This window comes from Geotrypetes seraphini, chromosome 7 (genome assembly GCF_902459505.1).
Source record: "Geotrypetes seraphini chromosome 7, aGeoSer1.1, whole genome shotgun sequence".
Classification (NCBI taxonomy): domain Eukaryota; kingdom Metazoa; phylum Chordata; class Amphibia; order Gymnophiona; family Dermophiidae; genus Geotrypetes; species Geotrypetes seraphini.
Window position 1 is genome coordinate 135,001,925 of NC_047090.1, and position 15,000 is coordinate 135,016,924.

Genomic DNA, 15,000 nt, shown 5'->3' on the forward strand with positions numbered 1-15,000 from the left:
AACACCTCATATCGACAATCAAGGCAAAACGAGCAGCAATACTAAAAAACCAAAACAAAAACTGATGAGCTTTGTAACCAGCTACCATTAAGAAGCAGGAAAGACCTGCTAGTAATTGGGGAGAGGGCTAACTTCGGACCTCACCTGTTGCTATCAAGTGCCAGTTTTCTCCAGGTAAGTCCAAAAATACTTTAAACAATTCACATTCTTTCAAAATAGTTTGACTCGGGGTTGTTGGGGGGGGGGGGAGTGGAAATTTGTGCAATTGTGGAAATGCAGAATTCTACACTGGTCTGCTCGTGTGAAGTGTGGCAACCAGGTGCCAGCCCCAGTCAGCCTGCCCGGGAAGAGAAGTCCACAGCTGCAAGTGCTGGCTCACACAAGCAAGTTGAAAAGCACGCAGTAGCCAGCACGTATAGGTCCAGGAAAGGCTTCAGCACCAAGTACTGCTACACATGGGACAAACTGAAGAGAGGAGAGTATGAAATAGTGGTCAGAGTTTCTTATGACCCTAGGCAAGTCACTTAATCCTCCACTTTCCCAGGTACATTAGTAGACTGTGAGCCCATAGGAAAATGCTTGAAGTACCTGTAAACCACTTTGAGTGTGGTTGTAAAACTACAAAAAGGCTGTATACAAGACCCAATCCTTTCCCTGATGTCATAATGCCTGGCAGAAACCCAAAGAGTAGCAACATTCCAGAGCTGGTATTGTGATATCATAACGCCTCATTCCACCAATGCCTAAGAGCCAGCCTCACCAGTGATGTCACAGTGGCTTCATTGTTCTATACTTGGCTCACTTCTAATATTGCATTGGAGGAGAGTGTGGCGTAGTGTTTCAATCCCTGTGCTGCTCCTTGTGACCCTGGGCAAGTCACTTAATCCTCCACTGCCCCAGGTCCATTAGATAGACTGTGAGCCCACCGGGTCAGATAGGGAAAATGTTTGAAGTACCTGTATGTAAACCGATTTGAGTATGGTTGAAAAACTACAAAAAGGCAGTATACAAGTCCCTTTCCCCTTCCCTTTGTGGACCCAGGGGCAGAAGCGGGAACTGAATCATGAGGACCCAGGGTAGATTATGCAGTCATGAGTGGTGGCATACAAGAAATGAGCAGTAAGAGTAGGTTTTTTGGCGAAGCAGGATGTAGAGAGAAAGGGGGAGGAAGACAGAAAAAGTAGGATTTTTTTGGGGAAAGCAAGAGAACAGAAGGAACAGAGCTAGGGAAGGAGGACAGGAAGTTGGGTGAAGAGGCTGAAATTCAAGGAAGGTTATATCATGGGAAAAGCACTTGATTCAAAATACAGCTGTGAGGCTAATTTTTGGCCTAAAGAGGTATGATGGTGTTTCCAAAGTGTAAAATAGGCTTCACTGGTTTTCTTTTAAGAAGCATATAGAGTTTAAATCTGCCTGTTTGATTCATCTTCCACTATATTGCTAGCAGAATCCCTCTGATCATCTTGTTTTGTCTTTTTCTCAGTTGCATTATTCGTCTACTAGGTTAAGTGGTACACTTTTACTGCACTACCACAAACTAAAAGGTACATAATTTAAACCTCAGTATATCGCCTCATTTGATAATGCTGCTGTTTCTATTTGGAACAATTTACCACTGCAAATAAAAAAGACTGAACTTAGCTATTTGGGTTTTTGAAAAAGGTTGAAGACTTTTTTTTTATATGATACTGCCTATGATATTTTGTTTTAATTTGATTTTATATGAAGCTTGACTGATCCATGTACTTTCCCATAGTATGGTTTCTTACCATTGTAAATTGCCTTGAACCTAGTGCGATTAATAAATTGTGTTTTAATTAGATTCGAGCAGCAGGGAGAGAGCAAGAAGGTGATCCGACCCCCAAGGAGGAGGAGGGCGAGATCAAATCTAAGGAGCTAGTCTTGAGACAGAGGAACTGCATTGCATTAGACATTTTGCTGTGTCACTTGAACAGATAACGGCTGCAGGATTTTGCAGAACTTTCACATGTGTGAAGAATTCCCCAGGAACACAAGAAGAGTTCACTCTGTAATTTGTCAAGTTTGTGTGTATCTGGCCAGTTTGCTTTTAGATCACCAGCGGAATTGTGGCTTGCTGAGGAAAGCTTAGGGATGTGTTTCTGCAGGAGACTATACTGGTGTACGATTGTGCTTCACGGACTGTTGCCAGCTCCCACTAGCATTATTTATTTATTTATTAAAAAATTTATATACCGCATACAACTATACGGTTTCCATATCACATACATAAAATCTTATTTCCCTGCGATTTCCACATACAATGTATACATGTCCGGATAACATCATAAACATCCCCCCCAATATAAGATATCAGTAAATCAACGCAAAACAACATTCACCAATTAAAAAAACAAAAGACGTCAGATCAAATGATTGATTCTAAAGAATATAGCCAAACCAATTCACATTAGTCCTTAAAGAAAAAGAAAAAAAAAAAGGTATGGTAATTTCCAAACTGCAACTACGAGTTGCCTTTCTACTTTCTTAGAAAGGAGCCCCACAGTAAAAGCTGAGATTTTACACAATTGCGCGTTGCTACGGTGATCCTTTTAAATCTGTCATTTCTTTGAAGTTAAATATTTATAGTTATGAGCAAGGATTGAAGTTGGGGGTCAAAAGTGGAAATACCACCCTTCTTTTCCATCTCTCCAATCTCATCTCTTCCTCAATAATAATAAAGAAAATTTTTCACTCTTTCTGCCATTTCCCTCACTGTTGTGCTCTCACAATCTTTCCCATCAGGTTTCTCACCATTCTACAAATCCTTCAGTTCTCATCTTTTCTTGGCGATTCTTCTTCAGCCCTCAACTTTACACCTTTCATATACTTCTCTCCCTTAGACTGCAGAAAGAGCAGAAGACTGGCATTGCAGAAACAAGCTGCCATACCTCTCAGTTGCCTCCTTCCATCTCTTGAACTTCCTTCTTGAAAAGGGTGAAGCAACCATAGGGACAAATATTCACTCACTGTGCCCCTATACTTACCATCAACATCCCCTGCTGATTGCCATCAAGGCTTCTGGTCCAAAAGCAGCAGGTAAAAGGCAGAAAAACACATCTTAGCATAATGGTAAAACCCAGCTGTCCGTTCAAATGATCCTACCCCACTGACCACTGAATATGTGCTAGCCAAGGAAAAAAAAACTCCACATTGTTTTTTGCACTCATTCATCTCCTTACAGAACAGTGTCTTGCACACTTTGTCGAGCCGCGGCTCGAGGTATCCGGAAGTGCACGGACGTTGACGCAGTGATGTCATGCGCATGATTGATGGCATCACGTCGACGTCCGAGCATGCATGAAGGCCCTCCAGATGGGGGCCCCGAGCCCGCCAGTGGGGGGTTGCTGGAAGGGAAGACGCGCGGAGAGAAGGAGAGGCACTAGCGCCGACTGATTGCCTATAGGCTGTGCCTCTCGCCGCGAGTCAGCCGGCGCCTGTCCTCTTCCCCAGCATCTTGTGGTACTCCCAAAATCTTAGGAGGAACACAGTTTGTGATACACAGCTATAGAAGAACTAGTTCTGTGGCTTCCAAAAGCAGCATCTAAATGGCGTCTACATCCCAACCAGTTTGGTCACTGGAGCCTGAACACTTCTAGATCATCATATGGAGCATTTTTCCTCTTATGATTACATACAACAACAAGTTAACACCCAGCCCCTACAAGTCTAAAACTACTTCATAATCGAGTTCTTGTATCTTGGACCTTAAGTCATTCCTGTAGTACCCGAGCCAATCTAGTTTTTAGGATAACCACAGGTAAGCTGCATGTAGAAGAGGTGATTTGCATAATCTCTAAGCATAAATATTCACTGTGGGCAGTGACATAGTAAAGGGGGTGGAGCCGCCCCAGGCACTGTCTTACTAGGGGTGTCGGCACCCCTCCTTTTCTCTGCCTCCCCTTGCATTCCCCCTGTATCTTTTTTTTACTTCTCCAGCGCAAGCAGCATTGCTGCCCATGTCGGCATCAGCACTCTCTCCGATGTCACTTCTGGGTCCTGCGCCTAGGAAGTGACGTCAAAGGGTGAGCCGACACAGGTATGCTGCTCGCGTCAAGAGAACTTATAAAGGTACGGGGAACGAGAAGGGGGCGCACGGGGAGGGGGGGGACCACTCACCCTTGCTATGCCACCGACTGTGGTTATCCAGAAATCCAGGCTGATTTGAGAGAGGGTGGGGAGTACTCCAGAACGGTGACAGGTCAAAGGTGCGCGACAACAAAGGCCCGCTGACAACCCAGCGCAGACAACTTGAGCGCAAGGCGGAAGCATGTCGAAGAAAAACAGTATTTTAAAGGGCTCCGACGGGGGTGTGTGGAGGGGGAACCCTCCCCCTTTACTTAACAGAGATCACACCGGCGTTGGGGGGGGTTTGGGAAACATTTACTGGAAACTTCCCTTTTTCCCTAAAAAAAGAGGGAAAAAGTTAAGTTTCCAGTAAATGAGGGGGGTTACAACCCCCCAAACCTCCCACAATGCCGGCGCGATCTCTATTAAGTAAAGTGGGATGGTTCCACACCAACACCCCCCGTCGGAGCCCCTTAAAATACTGTTTTTCTTCGGCGTGCTTCCGCCTTGCGCTCAGTTGTCTGCACTGGGTTGTTGGCGCGCCTTTGTCGTCACGCGCTTTTGACTATGAACCCTCCAGAACAGCTTGAAAACACCACTTTAAAGTTATTCTTACGCCACTAGCATATGCCATGTGCTAAAAATCAATAAATATAGCACCCAAAACACTTAAAAATTGCACTCAAACTATCCATTTGTTATCTAGAATTAACTCAGCTTCAAGTAAGTACAAGGTGAAGAAAGCAAACCCAACTTAGACATCCATCTCGGAGGCTTAAGCACAAAGAGGATATTGCCTGGCTTCCGACTGACATTTTATCATAAACATTATATAATCATTAGATACCAAAAGGAATTTACTAGTCTCTATGTAGTGCATTTGATTTAGTAGACCATGATATATTACTTAATTGTCTTGATGCCATTGGTATTTCAGGTCACTTGCTAAATTGGTTCAATGGATTCTTGAAAAATCGTACTTACCAAGTTTAGTCTCAAACATGGAGAAACAACTGTGGTGATTATCCCCCACTCTTTTTAATCTTTACATGGCATCATTAGGTTATGAGCTCTCTAAATTGAAGTTGCAAACGTGTATCTATGCAGATGATATTACTGTCACTTGAAACTAAACATTTCATATCATCCGTATTTGATCTTGTGAACAATGGACAAAAAATTTTAAGGTAAAATTGAATCCAGAAAAAATAAAGGTTTTTCTGGCTAATCCAACTAGCAGAATTAAGGAAACCTCTGTAAATTTGAATGGGAGAAACTTTCCTATAAATTCTACTATAAAAATGTTAGGAGTTACTCTAGATCAATCGTTGACATTTGATGCCCAAACTGACATTTTGGTTAAAAAATGTTTCATATATTATGGAAACTACGTTCTCTAAAATCATATTTTGACTTTGCGTCATTTAGACCACAGTTCTTCAACCGCCGGTCCGCAGGAAATTTTTGCCGGTCTGCGCAGGGCCGGCAAGATTGACTCCCTTCAATTTCCTGCCGGTCTGCGCAGGGCCAGCAAGATCAACAGCTGAAGTCTGCGCTGGGCCGGAGAGATCTTGGGGAGCCTCCGACAGTGGCTTTCTCCCCTCTCTGCAGCTCTCCTTTACTTCCCAGCACAGCGATTCACGAAGGCAGCCTCGAGGCTTTTGTTGAGTCGCAGCTGCCTCTGATGATGCAACTTCCTCTTTCCTCAGAGGCAGCGCGACCCAACAAAGGACCCGAGACTGCCTTCCTGAATCGCTGTGCTGGGAAGTAAGGAGAGCTTCTGGGAGGGGAGAAAGTCACTATTGGAGTCTGGGAAGCTGCTGGGCAAGGGAAAAAAGGGACAGCTGCTACTGGACCTGGAGGGAAGGAGAAAGAGAGATGCTGCTGGGAGGGGAGGAGGGAAAGGAGTCTGGGAAGCTGCTGGGCAAGGGAAAAAAAGGGACAGCTGCTACTGGACCTGGAGGGAAGCTTATGGGCAAGGGAAAAAAAAGGGACAGCTGCTACTGGAAAGAGAGAAGGAAAGATGCTGCTGGGAGGGGAGGAAGGGAAGAGAGTTACTGCTGGACAGGAGGAGGGAAGGGAGAATGAAAAAAGGAAGGAAACAGCTGGCAGAGAGATTAGAGGAGGGGAAGGGGAGACACAGGCATGAGAAAGTAGAGAGATTGATGATAGGAAGGGGTCAGCAGAAAAATAAGCAGAGAGGGACAACGATGATAGATCTGGTGTAGGAGAGATAAAAATGAAGAGAGCAGTGAAGCTGGAATGAATCATGTAAAAAGGAGAGAGGGGGCACAAGCTGGATGGAAAGGGGAGAGGGGCATAGAAAGAAGACAGATACCATATGGAAGGGGGAGAGGACAGACAGTGGATGGAAGGGGCAGATGCTGGATTGAAGAGACAGAGAGGGCAGGCACTGGAAGGAAGAGAGTGAAAAGAAGATTGAAAGCAGAAACCAGAGACGACAAAAGGTAGAAAAAAATAATTTTATTTCTATTTTGTGATTAGAATATATCAGATTTGAAATATATATCCTGCTAGAGCTGGTGTTAGACATAACTGGGGACTGCAAAACCCAGGCAGTGCTTCTTTAGCTTCCAGCTGGCTTAGGGCGCTCTCTGACCAGGGGGCAGTTGTCCTAGTTGCACTCCCCTAAAAATATTCCTGTCATGTGTAACTGCAGTATTCTGTTAGCATGATATTTCTGTGTAGCATTCTGTAATAATTTGGCTTGTTCAGTTTTCTTGATAGTAGAGGGGATATATGTGAAGGGGAGGGGAGACAGGGGTTTTGTTGATCCTTGCTATGAATTATTTGCATTTATAAAATGACTATTGTACAAAATATTGTTTTTTTTTTATACTTTAATAAAATACATTCAATATAAAATCATAACTGAGGCTTGTGTGGATGGGATCAGATGATTTGTGGGGACCGAGCTCGCAGAGATGAGGCGGAAACGGGGTTTTTAAATTTTAGTCCTAGTAATTTGCCGGTCCACAAAATAATTCTTTTTTTTCTGCCGGTCCACGGGTGTAAAAAGGTTGAAGAACACTGATTTAGACTGTTAGTACAATCTCTCATTTTAAGCACCTTGGATTACTACAACATCATTTATTTGGGATCCTACAAAAAAAAAAAAAAAAAAAAAAAAACAACCATCAAAAGATTGAGAATTATTCAAAACACAGCCATATGTTTAATTTTTGGTCTGAAGAAATTTGAACATATTAAACCATTTGACCTTTATCTGCCATCATGTTTCTATGAGGGCCTGGGATAGGCACGTGGGATCTCTCAGAGAGAGAAAGAGATAATAGTTACTGCGGATGGGCAGACTAGATGGGCCATTTGGCCTTTATCTGCCATCATGTTTCTATGTATTATAAGGAATTAGATTGGTTACCGGTTGAAGCCAGAATAATATTCAAATTTGGTTGCTGTGTTATAAAACACTTTTTGGTATTGCACCTGTTTACCTTATTAAACATTTTGTTCTTTTAGACAAAACTCGCTTTACACGTAGAACGTCTGTTTTCATTTCCCACTTTTAAAGGATGCCAGTTTGACGATATCTTGATAAAACATTATCTTTTCAGGCAGGTGTCTGGAACAAAACCTTAAGTGACTTACTTCTGAATTCATTTTAATAACAAACATTTAGAAGATCATTGAAGATTCATTTGTTCGACAAATTTGTTTAAATTTTTTCTGGTTCGACTTATTTCTGTGTCTGCTGACATATTTTTACGCTATGTATTTTGATGCATTCTCGCTGCATATTATGTAGTTTATCTTGATGTAAACTGCTCTGAACTGTAAGGTATGATGGATATAAATAAAGCTATTACCGTATTTTCACGCATATAACGCGCGCGTTATACGCGTTTTTACCTACCGCGCATACCCCTCGCGCGTTATATGCGTGAGCGCGGTATACGAAAGTTTTAAAACATAGTTCCCACCCCGCCCGACGCCCGATTCACCCCCCCCAGCAGGACCACTCGCACCCCCACCCCGAACGACCACTCGCACGCGCTCCCACCCGCACCCGCATCCACGATCGGAGCAAGAGGGAGCCCAAGCCCTCTTGCCCGGCCGACTCCCCGACGTCCGATACATCCCCCCCCCCGGCAGGACCACTCGCACCCCCACCCCGAACGACCGCTCGCACGCGCTCCCACCCGCACCCGCATCCACGATCGGAGCAAGAGGGAGCCCAAGCCCTCTTGCCCGGCCGACTCCCCGACGTCCGATACATCCCCCCCCCCCCGGCAGGACCACTCGCACCCCCACCCCGAAGGACCGCCGACTTCCCGACAATATCGGGCCAGAAGGGAGCCCAAACCCTCCTGGCCACGGCGACCCCCTAACCCCACCCCGCACTACATTACGGGCAGGAGGGATCCCAGGCCCTCCTGCCCTCGACGCAAACCCCCCTCCCCCCCCAACGACCGTCCCCCCCAAGAACCTCCGACCGCCCCCCAGCCGACCCGCGATCCCCCTGGCGACCCCCACGACCCCCCCACCCCCCCTTCCCCGTACCTTTGGTAGTTGGCCGGACAGACGGGAGCCAAACCCGCCTGTCCGGCAGGCAGCCAACGAAGGAATGAGGCCGGATTGGCCCATCCATCCTAAAGCTCCGCCTACTGGTGGGGCCTAAGGCGCGTGGGCCAATCAGAATAGGCCCTGGAGCCTTAGGTCCCACCTGGGGGCGCGGCCTGAGGCACATGGGCCCAACCCGACCATGTGCCTCAGGCCGTGCCCCCAGGTGGGACCTAAGGCTCCAGGGCCTATTCTGATTGGCCCACGCGCCTTAGGCCCCACCAGTAGGCGGAGCTTTAGGATGGATGGGCCAATCCGGCCTCATTCCTTCGTTGGCTGCCTGCCGGACAGGCGGGTTTGGCTCCCGTCTGTCCGGCCAACTACCAAAGGTACGGGGAAGGGGGGTGGGGGGGTCGTGGGGGTCGCCAGGGGGGTCGCGGGTCGGCTGCGGGGGCGGTCGGAGGTTCTTGGGGGGGGGCGGTCGTTGGGGGGGAGGGGGGTTTGCGTCGAGGGCAGGAGGGCCTGGGATCCCTCCTGCCCGTAATGTAGTGCGGAGTGGGGTTAGGGGGTCGCCGTGGCCAGGAGGGTTTGGGCTCCCTTCTGGCCCAACTACCAAAGGTAGGGGGGTGGGGGGGTCGTGGGGGTCGCCAGGGGGGTCGCGGGTCGGCTGGGGGGGCGGTCGGAGGTTCTTGGGGGGGGGCGGTCGTTGGGGGGAGGGGGGTTTGCGTCGAGGGCAGAAGGGCCTGGGATCCCTCCTGCCCGTAATGTAGTGCGGGGTGGGGTTAGGGGGTCGCCGTGGCCAGGAGGATTTGGGCTCCCTCCTGGCCCGATATTGTTGGGGAATCGGCGGTCCTTCGGGGGGAGGGATGTATCGGACGTCGGGGGGGGGGGGGGCATCAGGCTTTCAGGATGGGGACAGACCTTCAAGGGGGGACAGTGCACGGAAGTCAGGGGGGGGTGAACGGAGAGTCGGGACAGCGCACGGAAAGTCAGGGCGGGCGAAAGGAGCGTCGGGCAGCATGCGCGGTATACCCGTGAGCGCGGTATACCAAAGTTTTTGTACATATCATCGTGATTTCTGCGCGCTATACCCGTGTGCGCGTTTTATACGGGTGCGCGTTATTTGCGTGAAAAGACGGTACTATTATTATTATTTAAACATGCAAAGTACCTGTGTATCAACCCATTTAGCTCCAGTGTTACTGCATTCGACTTTTCCATAGAAGTGAACAGGTAACATATATTCAGGACGCGCCTTCTCCCAGGGGTTCCCGTGTCTTAGCCAATCATCTGCTTCTTCCACCTAGAAAGATTTGAGTATAAAAAAACGGAAGTTTTGAAAACACACACAGGAAGCAAAATAATGCTCCAATAATTTAATAGAATGGGATGAAACTGGGAATGTGGGTAAAATCACTACAACCCCCCCAACACGCAAACTGACATGTTTGGAAATGGACCAAAATTAGCAAAAAAGGCTCCCTACAAAGGGGGAGAGTGTGGTACAGTGGTTAAAGCTACAGCCTCAGTACTCTGTGGTTGTGGGTTCAAGTCCACTCTGCTCCTTCTGACCCTGGGCAAGTCACTTAATTCCCCCATTGCCCCATTAGATAGATTGTGAGCCCACCAGAACAGACAGAGAAAAATGCTTGAGTACCTGAATAAATTCAGGGTAAACTGTTCGGAGACCCCCTGGGACAACAGTATAGAAAATTTAATAAATAAATAAATAAATAAAAAATGATCTGGTGCATTTCTAAAGGACTTCCTGTTCCTGCTGCTGTAACATACAAACTTACATGTAGTGAAACAACAATTAATTAATTCCTCCTTTCAAACTGTCTCTTCCTGCCTCACACTTAAAACCTGATTGCCCTACTCTAAATAACTACCACCAACAATGGCCCCATCACTCTCCAAATTGCTTCCATTTCCCCCCTAAATACACCCTGCAAACTGCTCACATGCAAAACCTGACAGCCCCACCCAAACTAAGCTCAAAGAATAAGTTGCACAGTAAAGTCCTCATAAAAGACCAACCATAAAAGGCAGCTCTAAAATACAAAAACATAACCTATACACACAGTGGGGCATAGCGAGGGGGAGAGGCACCTGGGGTGGTGGTGCCCCTCCCCCCACCCACCCTGTCGCACACCCTTCTCATTCCTCGTACCTTTTCAACTTTTCTGACACGAGCAGCATGCCTGCATCAGTGTAGGCTCGCCCGGTGTCAGGTCAAAAGCGCGCCGGGACAAAGGCGCGCCCAGACAATTGAGCGCAGCGCGGGGGTGCGCGCCGCACAAAATTACTGTTTTTAGGGCTCCAACAGGGGGGGGCGTGGGCCCCCCCCACACACTTTACTTAATAGAGATCGCGCCACGTTGTGGGGGTTGTAACCCCCCACATTTTACTGAAAACTTTACTTTTTCCCTGTTTTTAGGGAAAAAGTTAAGTTTACAGTAAAATGTGAACGGTTACAACCCCCCAAACCCACCATAACGCCGGCGCGATCTCTATTAAGTAAACTGGGGGGGGGCTCCCCAACAAAACCCCCTGTCGGATCCCCTAAAAACTGTAATTTCTTTGGCACGCGCCTCCGTCTTGCGCTCAGTTGTCGGCGCGCGCCTTCGTCTTTCGCGGGGTTGTCTATGAACCGGCTCGCCCTTTGACGTCACTTCCTAAGCGCAGGACTTGGAAGTGATATTCGAGAGAACGCTGATGCAGACGTGGGCAGCAATGTTGCTTGCGCCAGAGAAGTGAAAAAGGTACAGGGGGAGACAAGGGGAATGTGTGTGCAGGGGGGGAGGTGGGTTGCAAGCGCCCCTAGCAAGACGGCAACCAGGGCGGACTGCCCCCCCATTACTACGTCACTGTATACACATACACTGCCTCTCTTAAAAATTCACAGGCAACACATTTAACCACATACAAAAATAGTGACATTGGGAAAAATTACATACTGTAAGTTGTGCTTCTCAAGCTTTTCCTATTTGCTTCTACTACAGAAGATGCATTTAAAGGCCATTTCCATGGGCAGAGCAGTACATTACTAGTGTATAGGGTAGCCAATTTTATAAAAGCCAGGGAAAAATGCTTGAGTACCTGGATAAATTAATGTAAATCATTCTAAGCTCTCCTGGGAGACCGGTATGGAAAAATTAATAAATAAAAATAATATTTATTTGGGTAAACTTATGCATAGTACTCTTAACAAATTCTTAGACTGTATCAAACCAATAGCTCGAAAATGTTGCTACTATTTGGGGTTTTGCCAGGTACTTGTGACCTGGATTGGCTATTGTGAAGATGGGATAAAGGACTAGATGGACCCATTAGTCTGACCCAAGTTTCAAGTTTATTCATGTATTTGATTAAACGCTTATCCTAAGATACTAAGCGTTGTACAATAATAATTAAAACATTTACAGGGGTACAAAAGACAAACAATTTTTTAACGTACGTAACTATTAAAACCATGGAGATACAATAGGAAGAGGGGGAGAACTACAATATTTATCGAGAAAAGGTACATAAAAGGGCTATTCTTATGTTCTTATGTATAATGGTTAAAAGTGTAGAAGTAAATATGAAAAAATTACATAAAAACTTATAGTAAATTAACCAAGAGGCAAAATATATTTTTAAGCAGCTAACATGAGCATAAGGCTCACTTGCATTTAGAAAAAGTTCTCCTGGGGTGGAGTTAGCACATGCATTTGTATTTTCAAAAGTGTGCATTCATTTCAAATCAAATGGCCAAATTTCAGATAGTCCATAGGGCCTATCTTACTCAAGTACAGATATTTCATATGGGAGGGATGGACACCCCATTGTGTCAGAAATGCTCCCCTTACTAGGCCAGTGTGGTGAGGAGGTATAAGAGCTTAGAACCTCTTCGCCGTTTAGCATGTAGCCTTGATATTTTTTTTATTTTTTTTTTACATATTTCAATTCTGGGGAAAAGAGTCATTTGTAGTTATCTACAGCTATTACAATATATGAATTTTAATTACAGTACAGGGATGGTGATGGGAAAGTGGATGGGTTTGTTGTTAAAAGATGAGGCCGCATTGTATTGCATAGGTTTACATAGTTTATTGCTGTATTGCTTGGAAGTTATCACTAATAAGGGCTATGGGCTCCTTTTACGAAGCTGCGTTAGCGGTTTAACGCGCATAATAGCACGCACTAATTTGCCGGCCGTGCTAGCCACTACCACCTCCTCTTGAGCAGGCGGTAGTTTTTCAGCTAGCGCGGGGATTAGCACGCGCTGAAAAGGTGCGTGCGATAAAGCCGCTAACGTGGCTTCGTAAAAGGAGCCCTATATTTAGAAAATTATTTAAGACGCAGCTATTTGTAGATGCCTTTTTCTAGTAATAATTTTCTTCTCTGGTAGAGCTGATGAACTTTTTATGATCGTTATTATACAAAGTTATGGTATTATTTTGTAGTCACGGTTTTTAATGTTTGCCTGTATGTTTATTTTATCATGTTTTTGTTTTAAAATTCTGTATGTAAATTATGTAAACCGTTTAATTGTAAACGGTATAGAAATTTTTTAAATAAATAAAAATCAAATGGCCAGACAAGTTCACAGATGTAAACTTGAGGAGGAATTTTCCTGGGATAACTTCACTTACCTAGATTTTTCAAAATGAACGTAAGTGTGAAATGAAAAGTACACATGTATATCACTTGCGCAGTTATAACGCTAGCCTCCTCCCCCTCCCCCGGATGTGTAAGTGTCACAGTGGCCAAAACTCAATGCCAGCATCAGAGAGGAAGAACTAGAATAAGTGAGGGAGAAAGAAGTGCTTCAATGTGGTCTTAGAATGCTTGAAGTTTAAAGAACAGGTATCAGTCAATGCACCATTTGGGTACAGAATTTGTTGGCAGAGGTTGACAAGTTTTTGAAGAAATGGATATAAACACCTATTTGACAAGACTTGGGGGACTGCCATCTGCTACTTCTGAGCAAGTAAAAAGAAGTGATCTCACCATTAGGATTTGAAATGCTAATTGTGATTAAGTTGTCTATAAGGAGGGTGGGTTTTATGCAGTTCCATATATAAAGTGAGGTAAAAGCAGATGGGGCGGGATAAGATGATAGGTGGGGGAAAGGTGCTTGTTATAATCTACTCTATGACTGGTTTGAAATGTTATTGTAATTACTTGTGGATTGTTCAATAAAGATTCGCAAAAAAATAATTATTGCATCTTCATGATAGTTGCTACATATATTGTACTAGAAAAACCATTAAAAAACAAACAAACCAAGAACAGCCCAGGGATACAGTAAGCTTTAAGTATAAAGCTTATGCAGCTCACCCGCTTTACTCCAGAGCTGCATGAGCTCTTCTGGGATTATTTATACACATCTCTTATCCCTTTAGCTAAGGAATAAAGCCAATGTACCTTTTCATTTTTCTTTATACAAGACTCAATAAACATACTAAAACTAAAAAATAATAATAAAAACACCTTTGCTACTGTGTTTGCATGCTGAGAGCCATCACTTCAAACCCTTGCAGGGTATAGGCAAAAAAAATTTTTCGTTTATAAATCTTTATTCATTTTCATATCTTATAACAAGTGTACAATAATTAATCAGAGAATTTTTACAAATCACTTGATATTCTTATATATTATTATCAGTAAGCATAAAAAAGAAACCCTCCCTCCACATCCCTTCTATTAGGAATAAGCCAATTAAACATATATCATACATCCCAATACCACACTAATCATATTCCTATATAATAAAAAGGTGTTTAAAGTGTCTAGTCATTACAATATGTAATCAATGGCCCCCAAATCTTTTTAAAATTATTGTAATTTCCTTGCTGTATAGCAAGCACTCTCTCCATTTTATAAATATGACAGACTGAATTCCACCAAAAGGTATAATTAAGTTTAGTATAATCCTTCCAATTTCCAGTAATATGTTGAATGGCAATCCCCGTCAGTATTAGCAAAAGTTTATTGTTATTTGCTGAAATTTGACTCTTAAATCTCATTAATGTACCAAATAAAATAGTATCATAAGATAGGGCAACATGATTTTCTAACAATGAATTAATTTGGGACCAAATTAACCTCCAAAATGCATTTATATAGGGACAGAAAAAAAGTAAATAATCTAAAGTCCCAGCATCTAAATTACAATGCCAGCATCTATTAGACCTAGAGTTATCCAATTTCTGCAAATCATTCGTACCATAGCTACCTTAGGAGACACTTCTGCATTAAATAGATTCACACTTCTGCCAGTATGCCAATTTACAAGAAACCCAATTATAGTGCAACCCAGAAACACTAACTTACCCCCCCCCCCCCCACCTTTTACTAAGCCGCCCGGTGTGCTAAATGCTC

At 44.6% G+C, this 15,000-nt stretch overlaps 1 protein-coding gene across 1 annotated transcript in view; it reads right to left on the reverse strand.

Annotated features, from left to right (window-relative positions):
• PYGL (glycogen phosphorylase L) overlaps positions 1-15,000 on the reverse strand; it is a 99,405-nt gene that overhangs the window by 58,911 nt on the left and 25,494 nt on the right. Inside the window, exon 5 of the mRNA XM_033951915.1 lies at positions 9,800-9,931. Coding sequence (XP_033807806.1) covers positions 9,800-9,931 — 132 coding nt within the window. The remainder of the gene's footprint in view (positions 1-9,799; positions 9,932-15,000) is intronic.